This window comes from Microcebus murinus, chromosome 23 (genome assembly GCF_040939455.1).
Source record: "Microcebus murinus isolate Inina chromosome 23, M.murinus_Inina_mat1.0, whole genome shotgun sequence".
NCBI classification, from domain to species: Eukaryota; Metazoa; Chordata; class Mammalia; order Primates; family Cheirogaleidae; genus Microcebus; species Microcebus murinus.
In genome coordinates this window covers 34,213,649-34,236,111 of record NC_134126.1, presented here as the reverse complement: position 1 = coordinate 34,236,111, position 22,463 = coordinate 34,213,649, and the positions used below count along the sequence as shown (strand labels likewise).

General features: G+C 51.0%; 1 protein-coding gene across 4 annotated transcripts; it reads left to right on the top strand.

Annotated features, from left to right (window-relative positions):
• The first annotated feature begins 278 nt into the window (after nt 1-278).
• On the top strand, nt 279-21,411 carry LHX9 (LIM homeobox 9). Of its 4 annotated transcripts, none has more exons than XM_020284405.2 (6): nt 279-306; nt 5,503-5,621; nt 7,567-7,769; nt 8,917-9,272; nt 15,256-15,458; nt 20,722-20,820. In XM_020284405.2, the coding sequence occupies exons 1-6, from the start codon at nt 279-281 to the stop codon at nt 20,776-20,778; spliced, it is 966 nt and encodes a 321-aa protein (XP_020139994.1). In that variant the 3' UTR covers nt 20,779-20,820. The 4 variants fall into 4 exon arrangements, with proteins under 4 accessions (XP_020139994.1, XP_012599937.1, XP_012599939.2 ...); XM_012744483.2 differs by lacking the exon at nt 20,722-20,820 and adding an exon at nt 17,644-18,095; XM_012744485.2 differs by lacking the exon at nt 279-306 and having other exon boundaries at nt 4,971-5,621; nt 20,722-21,411.
• Nucleotides 21,412-22,463: the final 1,052 nt, after the last annotated feature.

Sequence of the window (22,463 nt, the reverse complement as noted above, 5' to 3'; positions counted from 1 at the left end):
GCTTGCCTAGGCGCAGCGGGTTTCTGCCCTCGGAGAGCGCCGGGACTGCGGGGAGCCGGGGGCGCGTCTCTGGATGCGGCTCCGGGAAGCTCGGGCCGTGCTCCCAGCGGCGCCCTTACCTGAGCTCTCCCGGGAAGGTGCGGTTCCGACGCGCCCCCTCCCCGCCCCCGCGCGGGAGGCGGTGCCTGGGGGCCCGGCCGTGCCGCCCGCTGACGCGCGGCTTTTTCCTGTCAGTGCAGCCCCGGGTCGCGGCGTGATCAACCCCTTTTGCTCCAAGAATGCTGAACGGTACCACTCTAGAGGCAGGTGAGTTATTTGCCAGGTTCCTTCTCACTTTCTCTGCCCCCCGGGCCAGTTGGCAAGCCGTGGGGAGGCGCGAGTGCTTGTGCGGGTACGCGTGTGCGCGCCCTGGTTGGGTGGCACTAGGAGGGGTGTGTGTTTGTCCCGAACATTACACGGGGCCGCGCAGGCTGGCGGACGCAGCCTCGTCCAGCCTCCCGACAGGCAGGGTTCCTGAAATCCGCGTTTCGTCCCTTGCCTTCCTCTCCCATGTCTCTGTCATTCCTCAGGATGCGGGGTCTGGGGCGCCCGGGGTCACAGCGCCACTGAGCCGTAAGCAGTCCGTGGCGCTCGGAAGGCGCTGGGACCCTGCGCGGAGCCGCCGGCGGGTGGGGGTCCCCTCCGTGTTAGGGCTGGAAGACGCCGCTCCTCGCGCGGAAACTGGCTTCACGCGCAATTTGCTCGTCGTTCAGTCCTGACCCCGCGCAGCCGCTTCTGCGCCTGGTCTCAGCGGACGCAGTGCGGGACTTCTCCCTCTATTTCCGGGGGACCGAGGGCGGGCGGCGCGGCCCTCTCAGGTAAAAAGGGGTTCGGGCTCCAGAGGCGCGGTGTTCTAGACTCTTGGCGGCTGCTCCGGTGGAGAACAGCCCGGCGGCCGTGGAGGACGGAGGCTGTGCGGGCGCGGAGGCTGTGCGTGGGCACAGCGCCCGCGGAAGAGCAGGGCCCTGGCTAGGGAGTCGCGCAAGGGTGCGCAGCTAAGGCGCGGCCACGGGTCCCCCGTCCGGGGCGGGAGGGCTCGCTCAGCCCCAGCTCTGTTTGCTTCTCTCCCATTCGTCCTGGGCCAGCCCCCCTGGAAGGACTGAATCAGAAGTGCGCCCGCGCGCGCGGCAGCGCCACTTTGGGCCTGCCAGCCTCCGTGCTGGGGCAAGGTTTGCACACAGACAATGTCTTGTCTCCGACGTCAAGAGAAAGGTCCCAGCGCCTCCCGCCGGCTCTCACCTTCCACCCGGCGCAGGCCAGGCACCCACGGCCAGGCGGCCCCGCGCAGAGCCCTGGTTCCCAGCCCCCGGGACCACGCCGGCTTCCCCCTTGGACCGTGGGTGCTCACGACAATGCCAAACGCTGGACGTCGTTTCAAGAGCTGCACAACCTTCAGACCAAAGGGGCTCCTCAACCAGCTCAGTAGGGTCTAGAGGAAAGGCGACTCCTTGCTCTTTGAAGGGCAAGCTCAGGAGCACGAGGTCGCGGCTTCTAACGCACAGGTCTGAGGAGACCTTGCGTCACCTGTGCTCTCAAGCGATGCACATTTTGCTGGGTTATTTTCCTCTCTCCAGCCTAAAGTCTTCACTGCCGCCCTGGGGAGTTCCACCGCCCCCCCCTGTCCCTTTGCCCAGGGGGGGCCTTCCTGAGCTGGACGCAAGGTCGCCGCTGTCTCTGTGACCTTCATAGAGAGTCTAGCATCCTGAGCTCTCAATGCCACCTCCTCTGCCCCGCAGAAGTCCAGCCGCCTGCTTTCCTGAAAGCGGCCGCGGTGGCAGGATGGGTGGTGGGTGCTGCGGGAACAAGAAAGGACTTGAAGGGAGCTTAGTGGGTCGCTTGTGCTCAGTTGTGGGAAAGGGCAACCCCAGGCCAGGGATCTGCCCCCTTACTCTTAGTGGAGCTTGAATTTGGAGGGGGGACCTGAGCCCGACTCTCTGAGCTTGCGGAGTCGACCCTGTGCACCTGTGCACCTGCCCATGGAGTGAGGAGGGCTGCAGGAGCGGAACCTGCGAACATGCCAACGTCTACAGAACACTTGCAGGGCATTCCGCTGGGAGCTGGGAGAAGGGGGATGTTCTCCGGTCCAGGGCTGCCAGGTGAAAGCAGGCGGAGCTGAAGGACACTCTCCTTATTTAAAGTGTTTATTTAAAGAGCTTTGGGGATTGGGGTGGGGTAGGGGGCTCTTAGGCAATCTCCGGGGGGGGGCTCCTAGACTGAGAGTTTAGAACATCAGAAGTCACACCCAATTCTTGGGGCATCCCCCGCCCCCCAGTGGGCTGCTTCCTCCGTAGTCACTAGGAGAGGAGGCAGGGCTGGAAGGACGGGCAGCTATTTCTGCACAGCTAACAAGGACCTCCCAAACCGCAGCAGGCCCCAGGCACCACCCTCAGCTTTCCGAACACTTCCTGCATTCACCGAGAAGGAGGGAACTTGGCAATGCTGAGGCTCTGGGTGCAGAAACTTAAAACCTGAGTTTTATAAGAAAGAGCAGGCGTAGCTGGGACTCAGCTCTGAAGCTGGTTGCAGAAAGCGCTCTGCCCTGCCTGTGCCCGGCAGAGGGCTAACAGGTATAGGTGGAGTAGACGGTGAACAAATGACTGTGGGGCTTGGCCCACAAGGGGTTTCTGTGCTTGGCTTCCCCGGGGGGCTGTTCACGAAGTTTCTGGCTTTCTCCTGGAGTTGCACATGTTACACTTTCCCCTTCCTGCAGTCTCCCAAGTTTTATCTCTTGCTAGGAGAAGAAGGAGTGGTGTTCTTGGGTTCTTTGTTGTTGCTTTTGCTGAGCTGGACACTAAAATCCAACAACCACCAAACCCAATTTTCCAACCGCCCCCTTCGGTGCACGCGGGAGGGTTGAGTGCAGAAAGCAGACAAAGTGGGTTCAGGTCCTCTGTTTACGTTTTGCTTAGCGCTTTCTTGGGTTAACTGACGTTCTCAGAGACCCTTCCTCTTCCTCCTCCTCGGCTCTGAGTCAGGGTAGGGCTGACTCGTGCCAGGGCAACCTGCCCCTTCGTGGGAGGACCTGCTGTCTCCGACAGGCCCGCTGCCCCCGCCCCTCCCCGGGGCCCGCTTGTTGCGCGCGTGTCTGGAGACCCCATTGCTTCCCGGGCGAAGGGCTAATTACATTACTTACAGTAAATAGCGGTCCTGCTGTCAGGTAGGGCCGCCAGAGCCTGGGTGGGGGAGCTCCAGCTTAGTCCGCTTGGCTGGCTTCGTTTGCGTGTGAAACCGTGTTTTACGAGCTGCTTTCTGGCACCCGGAGGACCTTCACAGCGTCCAGCCTGCAAATAACATCATTTTTGACCCTGAGAAAAAAGGAGGGGAAGCAGCGGAGTCTGGAGTCCCACGCGAGAGGCGACTGCGGGCAGGAAGTCAGGCTGCTGCTCTGGCCCGGGCTGCGCTCCTGCCCCCTTCTATCCCCCCTGCCATTTCCTTCCTTCCTTCCTCCCCCTCATCCTCATCCTCTCCCTTCCTTTTTTCTTCCCTTCCTCCTGCCTCGCTCCCTCCCTCCGTCTTTCGGGATTTGGCCGCGGTTCCAGTCGGGCTCCCCCGGGCGGAAGGAAGCGGGTCTGCGGGGCGCGGGCTCCGCGAGGTGCCCGGGGGTGTCTGGATGGGGACGCGGCGGGGAGCACAGGCGGACCCAGACGACAGCAGCCAAGAGCGACCCCGGGGCTTCCTCCTGCTCTCGGGGAAGCCGGGCTGATTCCACTTGGGGCCCCCAGGGGGGCTCCGGCCATTAGAATGAGTCGACAGAATCAGAGTATTGTGGACACGTTTTAATGGGGCCAGGGAGGGGCCGCCGCCAGCCGGGACAGAGGGCGACAGAACAAGCCGGGCTCTTGTGAGGGGCAGGTCTGCCACTCCGCGCCTCGGCTCTCACCTTCCCCCTGCCCCCAGCCGGGAGCCCGTCCACACCCTCCCGAGTGTGCAGGGGCGTCCGCTTGGCGAGTCGCCTGTCCCGCGTGGGTCGCGGGAGCAGCGTGCCATGGGGCCCGCGGTGCCTGGTCTTGGGGGGGCGCAGGCGCCAAGTTCCCAGGAACACCCCCCCCCAGTCACGGCCCACGTTGACAAGTTTCAGACGGGACATTACAGTCTTCTCCAGCAGTTTTCCTTCCAACCTCAGTTGTGTAAGAATAAACCTCCCCGTGGTCAAGGGTTCAGTTTGCACACTCACTCTGATTTTCTAGAAGACCTTTTTTGCAAAAAGTAACCCCCGTTCCACGTAGGCTTTCCCAATGCCCGGCTTCCGCCTCGGAGGGAAGCTCCAGAGCCTGGTAGGGCCGTGGTGTCTGGGGGGAGGCGAGGCAGGGGTGAACTGTCGGACAGCTGCTTTTAAAAAGCGGGGTGAGCAAGCTGGGGAGGGGAGCAGAGGAAGGAGCATTATTATCTTCGCTTCAGCGAGGGGCTCAGTTTCCACCACCAATGTTTGTGCATTTCGGGTGGCGGTCCTTGTAGGCTGGGCATGACAGAGCCCACCAGGAGGAAACGCAAAGTTTGGAGCTGATGCTCTGTGTGTGCGCCCGTGCCAGGGTGTGACCTCGAACTCAGATCAAGCAGGCCGGCTCTGGGCCTTCTTCTGCGCCAGGCAGGGCGGAGACAATGAGGTCTCCTTTTCCCCTTTAAAACGCGACTGCGGGGAACTCTTGGAAGGGTGTGTGTGTGTGTGTGTGTGTGTGTGTGTGTGTGTGTGTTGTGGGAGGCAGGCGCCCCCTCCCGCCCCCTCCCGCCCCCGCCCCCTTCTCTCTCCCCCCACCCCTTCGTGATGTTTGTCCCTGCGAGCCCATCACCAGGGGGTTGAGAGGAGTATGACAGGTCTTTGTTGTCTGAATAAAAATCCGTGGCGGCTCCGGGGAGAGAACTCCTCCTACTAAATTATCAAAAATGGGCTGGCTTTAGTCTCTTAACAAATTGGACACGGCTCAGGCAGGACCAGTCCCCAACCCAACCTGCAGGCTCTGGGAACTCGCGAGCAGCCGGGGACCGCTGGAAATAGCACTTCTTCTTCTTCTTCTTCCTTTGTGTTCAAAACTATTTTCTTTCTTCACCAGATTTTGTTTTCCTCCCACAACACCCCCCCCCCCCGCAGTTGTTTCCCATTAGTAACTCGATCTCTCTCGGAGCATAAGATTCGCCTTCTCCGCCTCCTTCCCCTCCGCCCGTGTGTGTTTGTTTTCTGCACTTCTCCTTCGGGGAGACGCTGGGCTTGTTGTTGTTGTTTTTTCCTTCCCCCTCCGCTTTCTAGCCCTTTTTCCCCCCTCAAGCAGCCCGATTTCCACTCTGTCCGCCTCTTTCTTCCCCTCCCTCTCCCGCCGGCCCTCCGTCCCGAGCGCGTCTGCGCCCCCGCGCCCGCCGCCCCCGCCGGCCCTCCGCGCCCTCCCTCGGATGCGCCCCGCGCCCCGGGCGGGTGCATGGAAATAGTGGGGTGCCGAGCAGCAGACGACGCGTGTCCCTTCCGCCCCTCAGCCATGCTCTTCCACGGGATCTCCGGAGGCCACATCCAGGGAATCATGGAGGAGATGGAGCGCAGATCCAAGAGCGAGGCCCGTCTGGCCAAAGGCGCCCAGCTCAACGGCCGCGACGCGGTAAGGAAGGGCCGGGCCGCGGCGGCACCGGGCGCCCCGCGCGCTCCCCGGCCGGCAGGGGCGAGGGGTGGAGGGTCGCAGGGACGTCCGCTTGAGGCTGGCGGGCGGGTTTTGTCCTGTCCGCCGGGGTCTGTGAGGCTAAGCAACAGCCTTCTTTCTGACTCGCCTCCACCACTGAGACCCCGAGCTCGCTGCCCTTTGTCGCAGCGGTTCCCGAGCCAGCAGGGCGAGCTGGGGGCGGCAGGAGGAGTTGTTGTTCTTTCCTGCAACCCCCAAAACTCCGGTCCCCCTTGATGCTGGGGTGCGTCCCCGGCGAGGGTCGGCAGCCCCCGGCAATGCTGGGCGCGAGCAGAAGAGGGCTGCGCGCCGCGAAGGCGTCCGGGCCACGCTGGAGCCGGCTGGCCTCAGTCTCCCGGCCGAGGTCTGGGCGTGTGGAGCGGGCGCGCTGGGCCGCCCGCAATCCCCCAGATGCCCCCGGCTCGGCACCCCCACCCCAGGGACGGTCGGGGAGCTCTGGCGTCGCGGTTCGGTGTCTCTGCGACTCGGGACTGCGTTTAGGTTCTGGGCCGGGCGGGTGTCAGGCGCCGGGCGGCGGAGCCACCGGTCCAAATGCAAGGACTTTCTAGCCCTTAAAAGATCGACTCAACGACTACTGCGGCTGCGATTTCTAGTAAGAGCCGTGTGCTCTTAGTGAAGAAAACCAGTTAGTAACCTAAATGCCTCCCTTTCCTTCTCTCTGGCGGGAGGGGGGAAAGCCAGGGAAGTCTCCGGAAATGATTCCAGCTGAACAGAGCTGTGAGGGTCCCTTGGTGTCACACCGGGAACCGTGGCTCCCACTACCCGGAGCTGCTCTCGCCAGCCCGGCGGTGCGCTGCGTCCTGCACGGGCTGCGGCTGTGTCTCCTCCGTTTGCAGCATTAAAATCCGTCGCGGGCCCTGGTCGGGGGTCAAGGGCTAAACTTTACTTTTCCAGGCCCGCCAAAGTTTTGTGGGGAAGTCCACCCCACTTCTGCAAGTCTGGAGGAAGATGTCCAACGGCTAACTTCTTTTTACCTTTCGTGGTTATCCTGTGTAAAAATAATAATAATTAAAAAAGCAGCAACCCAGACCGGAATTTCGCGGCGTGACCGGGCTAGTCAAGGTGGGGGTTACCATGCCTGGTGGCGGCAGCGGGGGCCCAGGTGGCCAGGCTCACCTGGGCACTGAGCAGATTTTCAGGGCAAAGATCTCAGAGTGTGTTTTGACGCCAGAAGAGAGGGACTGTCCCGAGGGGACCCGGCAACGGATCCTCTTTGGGACCAGCAGCGTTGCCTCCTTGCTGGGGTGCAGAGACTAAGAGCCCTGAAATCAGGGAGCAGCAGGGTATGCCAAACATACCTTAACTAAAGCAGTGCCAGCCAAGGTATGAGCACGGCTATAATAATCCCTCTTTTGCTTTTCATTTCAACGCTGCTTGTAAGAATCGAGAGAAATGGAATTGCAATACTGTTTGTTCAAAACCAATCTGTGCTAGTTTAAGTTTCCTTTCCACTCCCCAATAATTCCCTTTGTGTTATTCTGTGTGCATCGAAAGCCACCATTTTTAGCTCGTAATCACTTGAATTCTGAACACCCACCGACCTATATAGTCAATACGCTGCCAGTCCTTTGCAAGCGAGGTTCTCGGGACGGCTGGGGTGTCTTTAGGTTTAATAGTCTAGGGAGGACGCGTACGCGGGATGGGGTAGACACGGAAGAAAGGGAACGAGCCGCAAATGTCCACCCCGCCCAGCCCCGCAGGTTTGCGTGTGCGCCACGGCCCGGGGCCCCGCTGCGCTCCCCACGCGCGCTGCGCTCGCTCGGCCCGGGGAAGGGAACCGGGGAGGGAACCGGGGAAGGGAACCGGGAAGGGAACCCGCGTGGTGCGGCGCCGGCGCCCGCAGCCTCGCAGTGCGCTTGCTTTGCAGGGCATGCCCCCGCTCAGCCCCGAGAAGCCCGCCCTGTGCGCCGGCTGCGGGGGCAAGATCTCGGACAGGTACTACCTGCTGGCCGTGGACAAACAGTGGCACCTGAGGTGCCTGAAGTGCTGTGAATGTAAGCTGGCCCTCGAGTCCGAGCTCACCTGCTTCGCCAAGGACGGCAGCATTTACTGCAAGGAGGATTACTACAGGTACTCCCCGGCCCCCCACTTCCCAGGGCTCGGTACACCTGCCGGGCCACCTACCTGAGCCTGGAGTCCCCTCTTGGCGCCCCCATCTTTTGCCCCCTGGGGTCCCGTGATCATTTCCGCAGGGAAACCCGGGGCAGTCGCCTCCCAGCTGCAATGCCCGGGCGGGCGGGTGGCGGGGCTGGTGGGCGGGACGTCAAGGTGTGGAGCGCGACCGCGCGCCCCAGCACCGCGCAACCGGGTCGGCACAACCTGGGGAAATGCTGGGGAGAGCGCACGGATGTGCCTCCGTCAACTGAGGCTTGCTCCGTTTATTTTATTTTATTTTCGTCTTCTATTTTCCGCTTACTACGAACTGGGCGAGTTCCAGGCCTTGGGACTGAACTGGGGGCCCGGGCAGGAGCACCTGGGTGTCAGGGTCTTTGCTGGGGAGGGTGGAGGCGGGGCAGGAGACCTTGCCAATAACCATGAAAAGGAATAAATGCCATTGCGCAGACCAGAGCCACTCCGTTCCGGGTTCCTTCACCTCCAAACTGGAGGGGAAACTGGGCGGCAGCATCCTTGCCTCTTCCCAGCCGCATTTCCGGACGGGGAGGACAGAAGCCCGGGCAGGTAGCCCGGCTCCGCTCGGCCTGAGCGAGAGAGGCGGTGAAAGGAGAATACGCTTTCCCCCACAGAACTATCCTTTTTCTGAGGCTGTGTCCGGGAGCTTCCCCGCACACTCACGCACACACCCAGGAATGCGGATAATAGCTTCCTTCGTTTCTAGAATATTCTCTAATCGACTAAGCGTTTTCTCTTGGCGGCGCAGTCGCGCGCCCCGTGAGCCAGGGCAGGCTTGTCTGCTTGGTGTTTTTTTTTGTTTTTGTTTTTAATCTTCACTTTACAGAAAAGAACACGGAGGCTCAGTTGCCTGGTTCTTCTGACTTTAATGTAAGGGACTTCTCTTTTCTTTGGGGGTCTTGGTCGCCGGAACAGGTCCCTGAGCAGATAAAATCGATGGCGCGATGGGCCCCCCGTCCTGCCCTCGCGGGGCCTTCCCAGGCCGCAGCCTCGGCCCCTGCGGCCCGAGCCCCGCCGGGCGTCGCGGGTGGGAGAGGGCCCCTGCCTTGCTCCCGCCAGCGCCCCGACTCCGACTCTTTCCTTCCAGAAGGTTCTCTGTGCAGAGATGTGCCCGCTGCCACCTTGGCATCTCCGCCTCCGAGATGGTTATGCGCGCCCGGGACTCCGTCTACCACCTGAGCTGCTTCACCTGCTCCACCTGCAACAAGACCCTGACGACGGGCGACCACTTCGGCATGAAGGACAGCCTGGTGTACTGCCGCGCGCACTTCGAGGCGCTGCTGCAGGGCGAGTACCCGCCGCCGCTGAGCTACACCGAGCTGGCGGCCAAGGGCGGCGGCCTGGCCCTGCCCTACTTCAACGGCGCGGGCACGGTGCAGAAGGGGCGGCCCCGGAAGCGGAAGAGCCCGGCCCTGGGGGTGGACATCGTCAGTTACAACTCAGGTGCGCCCCCGCGCCCCGCACGGCGCGGCCTCGGCGTCCCCAGGAGGGTCCCAGAGCCGCTTTCCCGGGCGAGGCCTGGCGGCGAGAGGGGGCCTTGCGCGGCGCCCCGGTCCTCACAGCCCCCGTCCCTGCGCAGGAGAGCGGGGACGGCCGGAGGGGGAGGGGAGGGGGCCGTAGAGACGACGCCTTGTGCAGGTTGTGGCAAAAAACGCGCATTCATAGCTGTGGGTTGCGGTGACTTCCCCCAGACAGGCCGAGCCAAACCCGTGTTGCCCATTAGTTAATGAGCCCATTAGTTTCTGGCTCCCAGTTGGAGCCAAACAGCCCCAGGGCCATTCCTTTGTGGAGGCCAAATTATAGATCCTGGAGGAGGGTTTCCTAAATACTGAAGGAGAGAAAAATAATAAAAAATAAAAAAAGTCTTCAGAGCCCAACCTCAGTCTGTCTAGAAGGGGCAGAGGCTTCGGTCACCAGCCTGAAGTTAATAGGAGCACAGTTGGCGGAGAGCGCTGAAAAACCGAATCCCGGGTCTTGGCGGAGGCCGCTGTCGGGGTGGGGATGGCGCTCCGCAGCCGCGCCGGCCTGTGTCCTCCGCGCGTCAGGCTGTCCCTCCGCGGCCCCTTCTCCGTGTGGCGGACCGTCCAGGCGAGGAGACCCCTGCCAGCTGAGAGACCCCCGGGTCAGGCCACTGAAGAGGCTTAGTGGTGTCTCAGGCTGCTCTTCTATCCCCCACCAATCCTCTTTCCTAACTGAAACCGACATGCAGGCACAGACTTTCTTGCTTGCATTGGGGACACACCTGTCACTTACCAGTCTCTCTCCCAGGCATCCATTCCCCGTTGTGGGCAGCCTGGCCCCTGCTCCCAGCCCCCAGGCAAGGAAGGAGAGACGGGCCCTGCAGACCATAATCTAACTCTGAGCAGGACAGATGCGCTTCTTGTGAGAAGCCCCCAGCCACTGGAAAAGGGGGGTTTCAGAAAGCCCTGGAAAAGTTTTGGGGAGGGTAAGGACCTTAACTGCTCTGGCTTCTTCCAATGCCCTGGCCCATGCTTGGCTGGGAATCTCAGCGGGCAGGCAGGAGGGGCCCGGGAGGGCAGACCCTCCTGCAGGAAGGGACCTGGGCAGTCGTATGGTGGCAACCTCCCTGTTACCATGAGCACCCCACATAGATGGCAAGTGTGGGCAGCCCGGAGGAGCAGGGCTCTTGCCTGTTTTTCTCTCCCAGTCCCCAGTGCCTGGCCTGCTGCCTGACACGGTTGCTCACTGGTAAAGGGACAGTGTCCAGCCAGTTAAGAGATTTACCCAGGGCCCTACAGCCAGTGTGCCTGTGGCACGGAGGGTCCCGCTCTGAGTGGAGAGCTTGCAGAGGGAGCCTCAGAGGCCGAGTGGGCATCCCCAGACCCCTGCCAGGCTCTCTCTCTCTTGGGGTTTCCCCGCAGCGGATCTAGCTGAGGGGGAACAAGCAGTTCTGGGCAGGGTCGAAGGGAGAATGGGGACGAGGAGCCCAGTGCTGGCTTCGTTTCATGCCAGGGGGGCTGGACCGCAGGAAGTGCGCTGGCTGGCTCCCTGTGCACCCCACCAGGGTCCTGTGGGTGGGGGCAGCCGGCACAGCCTGGGTTTTGCCAGCCTCCATAGCGAGCTGCGCCCGGCCTCGCCCCTGCTGCGCAGGGCAGGGGATTTGCTCTGGGGCCACCTTGCCCCCGCAAGCCTGCTTCATCTCCTTTGATGCGTGGTCCCCGGGCAGGGCAGGCGGGGCACTAATTGTTCTTTATTAATAGAAGGTGACATCGGAATCTGGAGCCACTCATCAAGGCCGACTGCCCTAATGAGGGGGGGGGGGGTAGAGAGAGAGAGAGAGAGAAGGGGGCGAGAGAGAGAGAAACACATATATATAACTAGCGAGTTTTTTGCAGAGAGGGAATCCCTCAGCCAGGATAAAGCCCTGGCAAGGGTGGAGATTTCTAGCCAAAAGGCCACAATCCTGGCTTTTTACTTGTTTATTTAATGTAATTATCTGAATCTGATTTCACCTTGGATCTTGCTGTATGTTAGAAAGATCCAAGGAGCCCTAAGAACAGCAGAATCTAGCTTCTCTTACTTCTCTGAAGAGAACTAGGAGGTGCAAATTTATTTTCTTAAAAATAATGAAAATCTCCTTCTGAGCTGATTTGTAGTGCTGCTCCAAATTGTTAAGGTTGATATTGTCCTGCTCCGGAAGGAGGGAAGAGTGGCTGGGCCCCCTTAACCCAAAGAGTTTGTAAGTCAGGTCGCTGCAAACTGAATACTCCACCCGTCCTTTCTGGACTTTACCCAGAGATAGGGGAGAGAGAGAGAGAGAGAGGAGAGAGAGAGAGAGAGAGAGAGAGAGAGAGAGAGAGAGAGAGAGATATTAAAGAGTAGGTGAAAATAATCTAGATTAACTGGTTTAAAGATGCCTGACCAGAAATCAGCCCATTATTTAAAAATGTTTAAGAATTGAATGCTAGTTTGTTACAAAACTGGGAAAAGAAAGCCTTTAGTAAATTAAAAACAGATTAAGCTGTAGAAAATAAAATGGACCCACAGTTTTAAATTATTTTAGTCTTCTTTGGATTTTATATTGCCATCTCTGCTTAAATGTAAACAAGTGTCATAAAGGGTAATATTGATACTAAATCAAGTATAATTGACACAGTGATATGTGTTTTTTTTTTAAATGCACAAAAAGCACGTTTATGATTTAAAGACTCTCAGGGAAGATGTGAAACTTGGCAAAGGTCAGTTAGTGCTAGACATAAGGCAAACTGCCTTTTTAATGAGAATATTCTTAATTTAGTTTATACCTCTGTGCAAATCAATCGGGCAGATATTATTTAAGAAAGAGGCATGGAAAGTTTATCTGAAATGCTGTATTGAAATAAGGCCCTCAAGAGGTGAAAAGAAAATTTAGTTTGGTATAGGCAGATCGTATTTTGGTAATTTAGCATTAATTGAGAGCGACCGAACTTTTGCCATTTCTCAAAATTTCCTTTCCTTCCTTTGGTTCTTTCTTCCCATTCAAGCTTCAGGCTCCTGGTGGTTAAATTAGCCTGGCACTGACCCCTAGTGGTCTTCCAGGGTTCAGTTACTTCTCCGCAGGTTGCAGGCTCGGAGCAGACTCACTTTGGGATAGGTGATGACTGACTATCTCCTATGGGTCTGAAAATAAAATATTCAGATCTTCGTACTAACTTTATAACACCAGATGTGTACTTACAGGTAGCCGTTTAAGAAAAAAAATTTAAGAGTTATTTCATCGCACAATTTGGGGAGAAAAGACCCCTATAGTTTTAGAAGTAGACCTGAGGAAACTCAGTAATCTGCAAGTTTGCATAATTCACTTGCAGTTAAATGGAAATGATGTGGCATGATGCACTGAGTTACTCTGTGGAAGAAATGGATGTCCCTCTCAGTTGCATAATATGTGATAACGTGGTTACAGGAAAATCACATACAGTGCTGTTTAATAAAAATCGGACGACCTATCTCCTTACACATTGAATTGTGTATTTTATGTAGAAGGGAGGCCTGTAATTGTGTTTAATGCACTAAAATACTCCGCCGAGTCTTAAATCCAGCAATATTGAGTATAGAGTGCATATTCATGGAAGCAATTTCATTTTCGTCAAATAGTGCTACAATTATTTTTCATAAACTTCATTTTAAGAATGAATGATTATATAGCTGGGGTTGGGAACCATAGTCATTTATAAAAAGAACCGCCTTGAGTGAGGAATGGCTAAGGGCATTAAGTCTTCTAAGTGTAATACTCAATTTGATGTATTGTTCAGGAAAAGTTACATGTTGTTCACATATGATAGGAATGAGATCTTATTTGAAGAAGCCTCCAGTGGCTAATGTGTGCTTCTTTGACCACTTTGTGGTGGGTGTGTTTATAATCTGGTTGTGAAATATAGCTCAGTTTACTGGAGATAAGTAGAGTTTTATAGTAGGTCATAGAGATGCTGTTTCATCCATTTGAGGATCTGGAAGTGCAATTCTGTAGAATATTTGAACTTGACATAGCCCCCCTGGGATGACATAGGATAAAATGTAAAGTATGCTCTCTGTGTTACCTCCGGGTGTATGGTTACTCTCTCTGGTGGAGTTTAAGAAGCCTCATGTTCAATGTATGTCTGGCTTGGATTCCACTTCAAGTTGATTTAATTTGGCATTAATATTCACTTGTAATCTTGCTGATGAGCCAAAGCTTCAAAATCTTGGTTGAACGCTTCTTGAGCTCCTGACCCTGTGTTTGACTCAGGGAATCCAAAGGTGAATATGATACGGTCTTTTCCCTCAATGAACTTACCTGCTCTTTTGCTAAGTGCGTGCTCCTTCTTGTGTGTCTTATGGAAATGCAAACAAAGGAGAGACATTAGTTCATGCCTGCATCTTGTGACATTAGGAGGAATTTCCTGTTAAATGAATTTTGTACGTGGCTGGCCTCTTGGTTGATGACTCTAAACTTCTGTGTTTCTATAAATATGTGATTGGCTGAATATCTTTAAACAAGGGATTCTAACCAGAGCATAGCAGGCAGATACTATTTTATCAAGCAGAATGGAAGACCTCATGTCAAGGGATGCCTCACTTTTTTTTTTAAGATTCAAGTTTCTTCTTCCTCAAATGGCATGGTGAGGTTGCCTTTCTCTCTTCTATTACAACACACTAAAGTGCAGGATGATTGGATCCGAATATCCATCTGAAGTAATAAGGATTTTAAAGAAAATAATTGCCATGCCCTTTAATTTGTGAAGTTGGCCGATTCAGTAAATATTTAGCACCATATTTTCATTTGTAATTATATTTCCTATGCAGAGCCAGGAGATTATGGGAAATGACCTTTTGAGTATGCGGCTTTACATCCCGGGGAGGAAGACTTTCTGGCTGGTTTCAAAGACTGGGATTGTTTTGCCCTTGGGGCGGAGAAAGGCTTTGCAAAGGGGAGAGAAGATGCCGCCCTTTCTCTGCCAGGCCAGCCGTGGGCACAGCTCACATCCCGCTCATAGACGTCTGGAGCAACAGGGACCACGACCTGAGTCGGGAAATAAATACTGTCAGAGCCTCTTGGCTGTGAGCTGTGGGGGGCGCTTCGGGCATGAAGGGAGTGAAGAGAAGTCTGGGCTCATTCCCTTTTAGAAATATTTATTAAAGTAAACTCCAGGGGGAAATATTTTCCTCCTGGCGTGGTGCTATCATAACCCGTTAGAGCTAAAGGCTCTCAGAAATAATATTCGCATGTTCACAAAACAAAATTTGCAAATTCTTCGTTCCCCAGCTTCCTCCCTCCTTTTCCCAGCCACTTTCTTTTGCCTGTTTGAAAAAAAGCTCCAGGGATAAGGCTCAAATCTGAGACTGACTTAGAGTCTCCCTTGGTTGGGGAGGTTCCCAGAAACTTTCAGACTTGAGAGACATTTGCTTTGCCACACGCCTTAGGACAAAAAGCGATGCCTTCGGACACTCTGTCTGCTTCCAGAGACCCGGACAAGATGTAGAGTCTCAGAGGAACTGTGAGTGAGTGTGGGCAGTGGGGCGGCCGACACACACACTGGACTGTATCAGAAAAGGGCTTTCGTCTTTTGACTCTTGGAGGTCTTAGTCCCACGTCACGACTTAGGGCTTGTTAATCTTCCCCAGTTTTTCTAGCAACCATTAAGCAAAAGAGAGGACTTAATTAATATTAAATTAATCACATACCTAATTTAAATTTAAAATTTAATAAACACTAAATTAAGTCAATAAATTAATTAATAAGCGACATAAACTTCAGTTTATGTAGCCACAATATCAGACCAGCTTGGCTCCCTTTGGCAATTCTTTCTCCATACTTCGGGGGGGTCGACAGGCTTTTTTCCGAGATCACCTTGTTTTTTTTCATTGCGGCGCCGCCCACCTGCCATCATTTCAGCCGATGCAGAAGTTTCCTGCTCAGCAGCCGTTCTGTTTGCTGTTGCCGCAACAGGTTGTAATGAGAACGAGGCGGACCACTTGGACAGGGACCAGCAGCCTTACCCGCCCTCTCAGAAGACCAAGCGCATGCGGACTTCCTTCAAGCACCACCAACTGCGGACCATGAAGTCCTACTTCGCCATCAACCACAACCCGGACGCCAAGGACCTCAAGCAGCTCGCCCAGAAAACAGGCCTGACCAAGAGAGTTTTGCAGGTAAGACACCTTCCTCTTTGACGGTGCATACGTCTCCCTTCCCCTTGCCGGGAAGAACGGTTCTCTTCCCTGGTTGGCGCCACGTGGGTATTTCTCATACTGCTGCTTACTGGTGTATGTCAGTTCCCTCCCTCGAGGGTACCCCGAGATGAGGGTACCCCGAGATGAGGGTACCCCGAGATGAAGGTACCCCGAGATGTTGCAGGGGCTTCCTGGAGGGTAGTCAGGGACCCAGAGTCTTCTTAGATGCAGCCTCATTCCCCCCACAGGTGGGGAGACGGGTCCTCCCGAGCCAGCACAGCTTGCCTCACTGCTGCCGTGTGAATGCCAGTGATGCTGTTTGCATGGGCTGTGCAGGCTCCAGAGGTTTCCTTTCGCTCGGGCTCACAGGGGCCCTGCCAGCACTAACTCCCGCAAACTCTCAGCAGCCTCACTCCCGTGCCACGACCTTCCACATTCAGCTGGCCCCCCCCCTTTTTTCTCCAACTCCTAAAAGTACGGTCAGTGCCTCAGCGACCGACTGTAACAAACCCTCGCAAACCATAATTAAAAGCTAAATGCTGGGTGTCGGTTTTGCTGTCCAGTTTCTTTCTCAAGCTCATCCTGCTAAGAATAGACAGCGAATGAAATTATAATGGGTTGCTGTAAGTCACGTGCGATCTTCTCCCACTTCTCAGTGGCAAATAGCAGGCGTTTTGAATCCTGCTGAGCAGTTTCAGGCCGTCTGAGGTCTGTGGCTCTGGAAAACTTTTCCTGTGCGAAGAAAACGTGCACGTGTCAAGACTCTTGACTAGCTTGGAGCCTGTTCCACGGCTGTCCATTTCCCGAGTGGGTCTTATCTCGCCTCGCTTTTAACTGCCCTGCCTCTCTCCTCCTCGTCCTCCTTGTCCTCCTCCTCCTCCCCGTCCTCCTCCTCCTCCTCCCCGTCCTCCTCCTCCTCCTCCTCCTCCTCCTTGTCCTCCTCCTCCTCCTCCCCGTCCTCCTCATCCTCCTTGTCCTCCTCCTCCTCCCCATCCTCCTCCTCCTTGTCCTCCTCCTCCTCCCCGTCCTCCTCCTCCTCCTCCTTGTCCTCCTCCTCCTCTCCGTCCTCCTCTTCCTCCTTGTCCTCCTCCTCCTCCCGGCCTCCTCCTCCTCCCCGTCCTCCTCCTCCTCCTCCCCATCCTCCTCCTCCTCCCTGTCCTCCTTCTCCTCCTCCTCCTCCCCATCCTCCTCCTCCTCCTCCCTGTCCTCCTCCTCCCCATCCTCCTCCTCCTCCTCCTCCCCGTCTTCCTCCTCCTCTTCTTCCTCCTCCTCCTCTTCCTCCTCCTCTCCCCTCCCCATAAGTGAAGGATCAGGGTGTATTTTCTTCCCTTTCTACCTGTGCCCTATTCCCACGGTGTGTCCACGTGAGCATCCCTGGTTTCAAGAGGCACCTGTCGGCCGGGCGCGGTGGCTCACACCTGTCATCCTAGCACTCTGGGAGGCCGAGAGCTCAGGGGTTCAAGACCAGCCTGAGATCCCATAGAGACGGGGTCTATTTTTATTTCTAAAAATAGAAATAAATTACTCAGACAACTAAAAATACCTATATAAAAAATTAGCCGGGCATGGTGGCGCATGCCTGTAGTCCCAGCTACTCGGGAGGCTGAGGCAGGAGGATCACTTGAGCCCAGGAGCTGGAGGTTGCTGTGAGCTAGGCTGACCCCACGGCACTCTAGCCTGGGCAGCAGAGCAAGACTCTATCTCAAAAAAAAAAAAAAAAAAAGAGGCACCTGTCCATACCAGGGGGGTGGAACAATATGTGCAAGGGAGAGAACATAGACCTGCAGTGCTACTTGAATGATTCTGTTTTGAAAGAAAGAAAGAAAGAAAGAAAGAAAGAAAGAAAGAAAGAGGGAAGGAAGGAAGGAAGGAAGGAAGGAAGGAAGGAAGGAAGGAAGGAAGGAAGGAAGGAAGGAAGGAAGGAAGGAAGGAAGGAAGGAAGGAAGGAAGGAAAAGAAAAGTCCCCTCCCCAGAAAAATACAGTTATATTTAAAACATTTATTTCGAGATATCATGTCCATATTTAAAATATATATATATTTATATTTAAAAACATAAAAATTATATCTCCAAAAAAAAAAAAAAAAGAAAAAAAAGAGAGAGAAAGCAAAGAAGCATGCCGCAGCGAACACCGGTAAAGACCTCCCCTGGGATTGGTTTGCAGGTTTGGTTCCAAAACGCACGCGCCAAATTCCGAAGGAACCTTTTGCGGCAGGAGAGCGGGGGCGCGGACAAGGCCGAGGGCCCCGCGCTCGCCCCGGCCCCGGCGGACGGCGCGCTCAGCCCCCCCGGCCCTGCGACCTCGGTGCCCGAGCTGCCCGGCGCGGCCGTCGCCGTCGTGGCCGTGACCGCGGGTGTGGACGGCCGCGACCCCGGCAGCCCCTCACAGACTACCTTAACGAACCTTTTCTAACATTGGTTTTTGTGGGTTGGTTTTTTTGTTTTTGTGTTTTTTTTTTAAATTCTTCTTCTTCTTTTGATTATTATTATTCTAATTATTATTATTATTATTTTATTATTTGCAAGATTTTTTTTTTTTTTTTTTGTCCCTCCTTCTCACCCACGAGCTATTTGGGGAATAAAAGCAGCAGCTTTTATTGGTGTGTAGCGTCTGCAGCCACTTGGCCAATGAGTGCACAGGATTGCCTCCTTTCCGGGGAATCTGCATTTTGTCTGCAAGGTGCATTTGCCTTTTTTTTTTTTTCTTTTTTTTGCCTCCTTTTTCCTTTCACGGATGATGAGGTCTTTCTCGGTCGGGAAGGGGAGTTTTTGAATCATTCTAACAAGTGCCTCTTAAAATTGTATGTTACTTATTTCCAGAACCTCGAAAGGGGGAAAAAAAAAAAAGAGTGGTCTTCTTATGGGCAGGTCATCAAATTTCCCAGTTAAGTGGTGAGGTTTTAATAAAGAACCAGATAATGAATTGAAAGAGTTATTTTTAAAATCTTATCACTGTACAGTGGGATTGTGGAATTTCGAAACATTCCTCTTCTTCTTTTTTTTTTTTAAATTTTAGAACTGGAAAAAAAAGTGTTTTGAGCATCTCTATGTCTTGTCTGAACTGTTCATTCAAATGAGCAATACGATTAAACAGAAGTATTCACTATAGAAATTTTAAATAGTATTGCTTAATTAGGCGAGAAATCTCTTCCAGGAAAATGTGACTTTTCCTTCTCTCTTAGGATGTACACCTAAAATACTTTTTACTTACTTGTTTTTCAACATTCGAAAAATACTTAAACTCCCTGTGTATCCATGAAAATTCCACACAGAGTCTGAAATTCTATACTTTTACCCTCCTAGAGCAAACAAACAAACAAGACCCCTCCCTCAAAAAAGCTCTCTGAAACCATTCCTTCTAAATTACTTTTTTTCCCCAGGGAAAATGGAAATAAGCAAGATATAATTTTTTAAGGAGTCAAAAAATTGGTATCATTTAATTACTAGCTCTATTAATTGGCTTCAGCTGTACCATCATATTGTATCTGGCATTCTATATGAATAATGTTTTTTTAAAAAAAACCAACCTGATAGACTAATACTGACAATGAGAATTCTTTGGTTTGGTTTTGTTTTAATCTTGGCACAGGTTGAGTTGATGTGTCAAAAAAAAAAAACCACCCTTTTCTGACTTTAGAGATTTCAAGTTATTAGTCTTAAAGCAGATAAACTCGGAAGCCTTGTGGATGCTGATCTGAATATATTTCCTAGTTTACAGTAGCATTTTCTTTTTCTTTAATTTAAGCTAAAATCTTAATGGTCTGGGCAGTGGTGAATGTTCATCTATATGCTTCTGTTGTAGTTAAATACCAATTAGATTGTGGATTTCCTAAACAAAATAAAAAAGAAGTCAAGATATATGTCTTGCTTTAGTGGATTGTTAAGAATAACTTTGCACATATTCTCCACTTTTTGGACCCCTTGAATCTCCTCTGGTGGTCTAAGTGGCTATTTAATAGATTTTAAAGGTGTCCTTCTGGCTGTATAAATGTGTGGTTACATATTGACAGTTCACTGCCCACATTAAAGTGCATTATTGTAACTTTTGCTCAGGGTCTTTAGAAAATTAGCACAGAAAGTAGCTTATTTTTTAAAAAAAAAAAAGATGATGGAAGATAAGTTAACACTGTAACAGAAGAGAGGTGTGACTGCCATTATATATTTAGCAAGTGTGGTTATCATCTTCTATGGAGCTTAAATCTTGACTTTTCATATTTCTCTTACATTTTGGGCATTTACCACTAACCAGACCAAACAACCTTGGTAAGGCTGAGATCTTATTAATACAGTTTTACAGGTAAAATATTGACACTTATAAATTTTGTTCTTTGACAGAACAATATATGGTACTATAGATCTACTTTATTAAGTAGACTAATTATAACTCAGTTCTCCTATGTGCCTTATGATATAACTTGGAAGTAAGTTTGTGAAAAATCAGGATATATGTGTTGTTTGTTAACTGTTTTAAGCCCTTTTGACACCTCGCTAGTTTTGTACTGTTTCACCTCTTATTTCTGAAACTCTTTTTATGGTGTTTCCTGTTAGACGAAACAGACATGTCATAGAAAGCAGTGTGCACTCTTTTCAAATATAGTTGATAAATTCAATAATCTTATATATTGAGCTTCGTGTTTATAGTACAGTAAGTGGTCTAGCAAAAATTGTCCATGTTTCTTTGTTTATTGATAAATGCATTGTATAGAAACTATTTCCCCTAAATATTTATGGACCAAACAATTGTGATATATCCTATTAAATTTGTGTGAATAAACCATTTTGAATCTAAAGAGTTTTATTTCCCACCAGTTTTTATTTAAGTCTTAACTGTACTAGTGTGTTTCCAAATATCTCTATGTAAAAGCTATTAAAATGGTAATATAAAATTAAAAAAAAATATTTAAAACATACAAATAGTTTTTAGATTTTCAAACTTCTGATTCATATTAAATGTACACACGGTTGCACATGCAATGTAATTCAACCTAGAATTACCTTTAAATATATTTGCTTATAATAAAAGTAATGCCCCACTGATTTGACTCAGTCCAATTTTTAGAATAAAAAAAAAGATAATTAGTAGATAAAGTGATTGCATGAAAAGAAACCTTAAATATGATTAAGATTTAATGTGAGGTCTATTGAGCACAAATGGATATTTGTAAATCTAAATAGAAATTGAAGACCCCTAAAAAGCCACGTTGCTCTGTAGTTAATAAATTGTCACTATGATTTTTTTCAGGGAGAACAAATCTTGGGGCATTACAGCCAAACATCCCGACGTTTGAAAATTCCCTAAAGTATTAAAAGAAGGGGAAAAGTTTGATCGGAAATCCACTGCAGTGAAGACAAAGACACTATTAGGTTATGATAATCATACATTTAAAAATTTATTGAGCCAAAAGAGAGAGCGAGAGAGAGAGAAAGAGAGAGAGAGAGAGACTTAAATGTCATTTATTGAATGTTAACAAAGCTTGTGTTCTTTATGGTGTCTAACACAGATGAAGGCTTAAAATTATGTGGTTTAAAACAAAGTTAGACAAACCTTGTATAAACCAGAGCAACCTGGCAGTAATATGCCCACCCCATATTTGAAGAAAAATTTTACTGAAAAAAAAGATTCCACACATTTGTCAAGCACAAATAGTTGTAAAATAAAGTCCAAAAAACATTCATTTCACCTGCTTGCTAATGTGTATTAGTCCTGTTAATGGCATTTTCCAATTGTAAATTCAAAGAAAAGCTATCATTCATTTAAGAGTATAGGGATCAAAATCCAGTAATTTTAGTATCATTGTTTATTACTTCCTTTTTAAACAGAAATCTCTGCATGCACTTTCACCTCTAGTGTACATCTCTGTATGATGACTTATCTTTGCTGTTCCTTGTATGATAAATAGCTTTCATTAATAAACATTTTATTTGATGCAAACATAGTTAACTTTATGTTAAATACACTGTTGAAATTAATTTTGAACACTGTCTTAAAGAGGCAGCCCAGAACATTTACAACTTGCTATGAAAAAATCTAAACGTTAGAACAAGGTTAAATTTTAGTAATCATGGATAAAATGACTTACCTGGTTTTTAACTTTTCATGACTTAATTTTCATTAGTTGTATTCAATTGGCACACGTATGAAAAACAAAAACAGAGTTAACCCAAATTGCAATGAAAGTAAAGCTCAGAACAAACTATTGTGTAAATTTTAAGCAACTTTTTTTTAGATTATTAGGGTAACATTTACAGATCCTCTGTGAGTTTACATGTTTGCTATGCAATGAATAAATTTATGAAGTGTAGAAATATATTCTGAACTATGAAAAGATCCAATCTTTGCATGGTTCAAGTTACATATGATTATTACAAACAAAGGACAAATGGAAAGAAAAGCAAATATTTAGGAATGAGGTTTTTTTAATTGTTAAAGGGAATATTTGAAGAAAGATTTTTTTTAACTATTCCTATTTAGCTGTATATCCAAAGCATATGTTAAACAAATTAACATATAAAATGCTTTCCAGAAAAATTTTCATTATGATGAAATTTTTATTATATACAAATGAACCCTATGTAAATGATGTAACTTTTATGAATGACAGACATTAAATATTTCACTTACATGCATTCTCAGAATTTTGAATGTTTTCTTCAATGCTTTCCCTTCCTGAATACTAAAAAAGAAACAATTTTTTAAAAAAAGAGAGAGCAACTTACTAATATATAAAAAAAGCAATGCACCATGACAAGTATGCTATTCTGAGTGATCATGAAACATGTTGGTTTTGTCAGTAACTTGAATGTTTATGCCTCATTGAAACCTCATCTCTGGCTACAGCAACGTAAATAGATTTTCCAATACATTTCCAGCCAGTTTATTCAAATCTTTGCCCTACGGCTTTGCCTTCTTTCCCTGTTCTGTCACCTATGGCAGTTTCCTTTAGAAATATCTTGGAACCTCGCCTGGTTTCACAGGCCTTTAAA

Coding starts and splice junctions, on each gene's coding strand:
- LHX9 (XM_012744481.2), top strand. CDS start 5,448: ATGGAAATAGTGGGGTGCCGAGCAGCAGACGACGCGTGTCCCTTCCGC. Junction 5,622..7,566: donor AGCTCAACGGCCGCGACGCG/GTAAGGAAGGGC, acceptor CTTGCTTTGCAG/GGCATGCCCCCGCTCAGCCC. Junction 15,459..17,643: donor TGACCAAGAGAGTTTTGCAG/GTAAGACACCTT, acceptor ATTGGTTTGCAG/GTTTGGTTCCAAAACGCACG.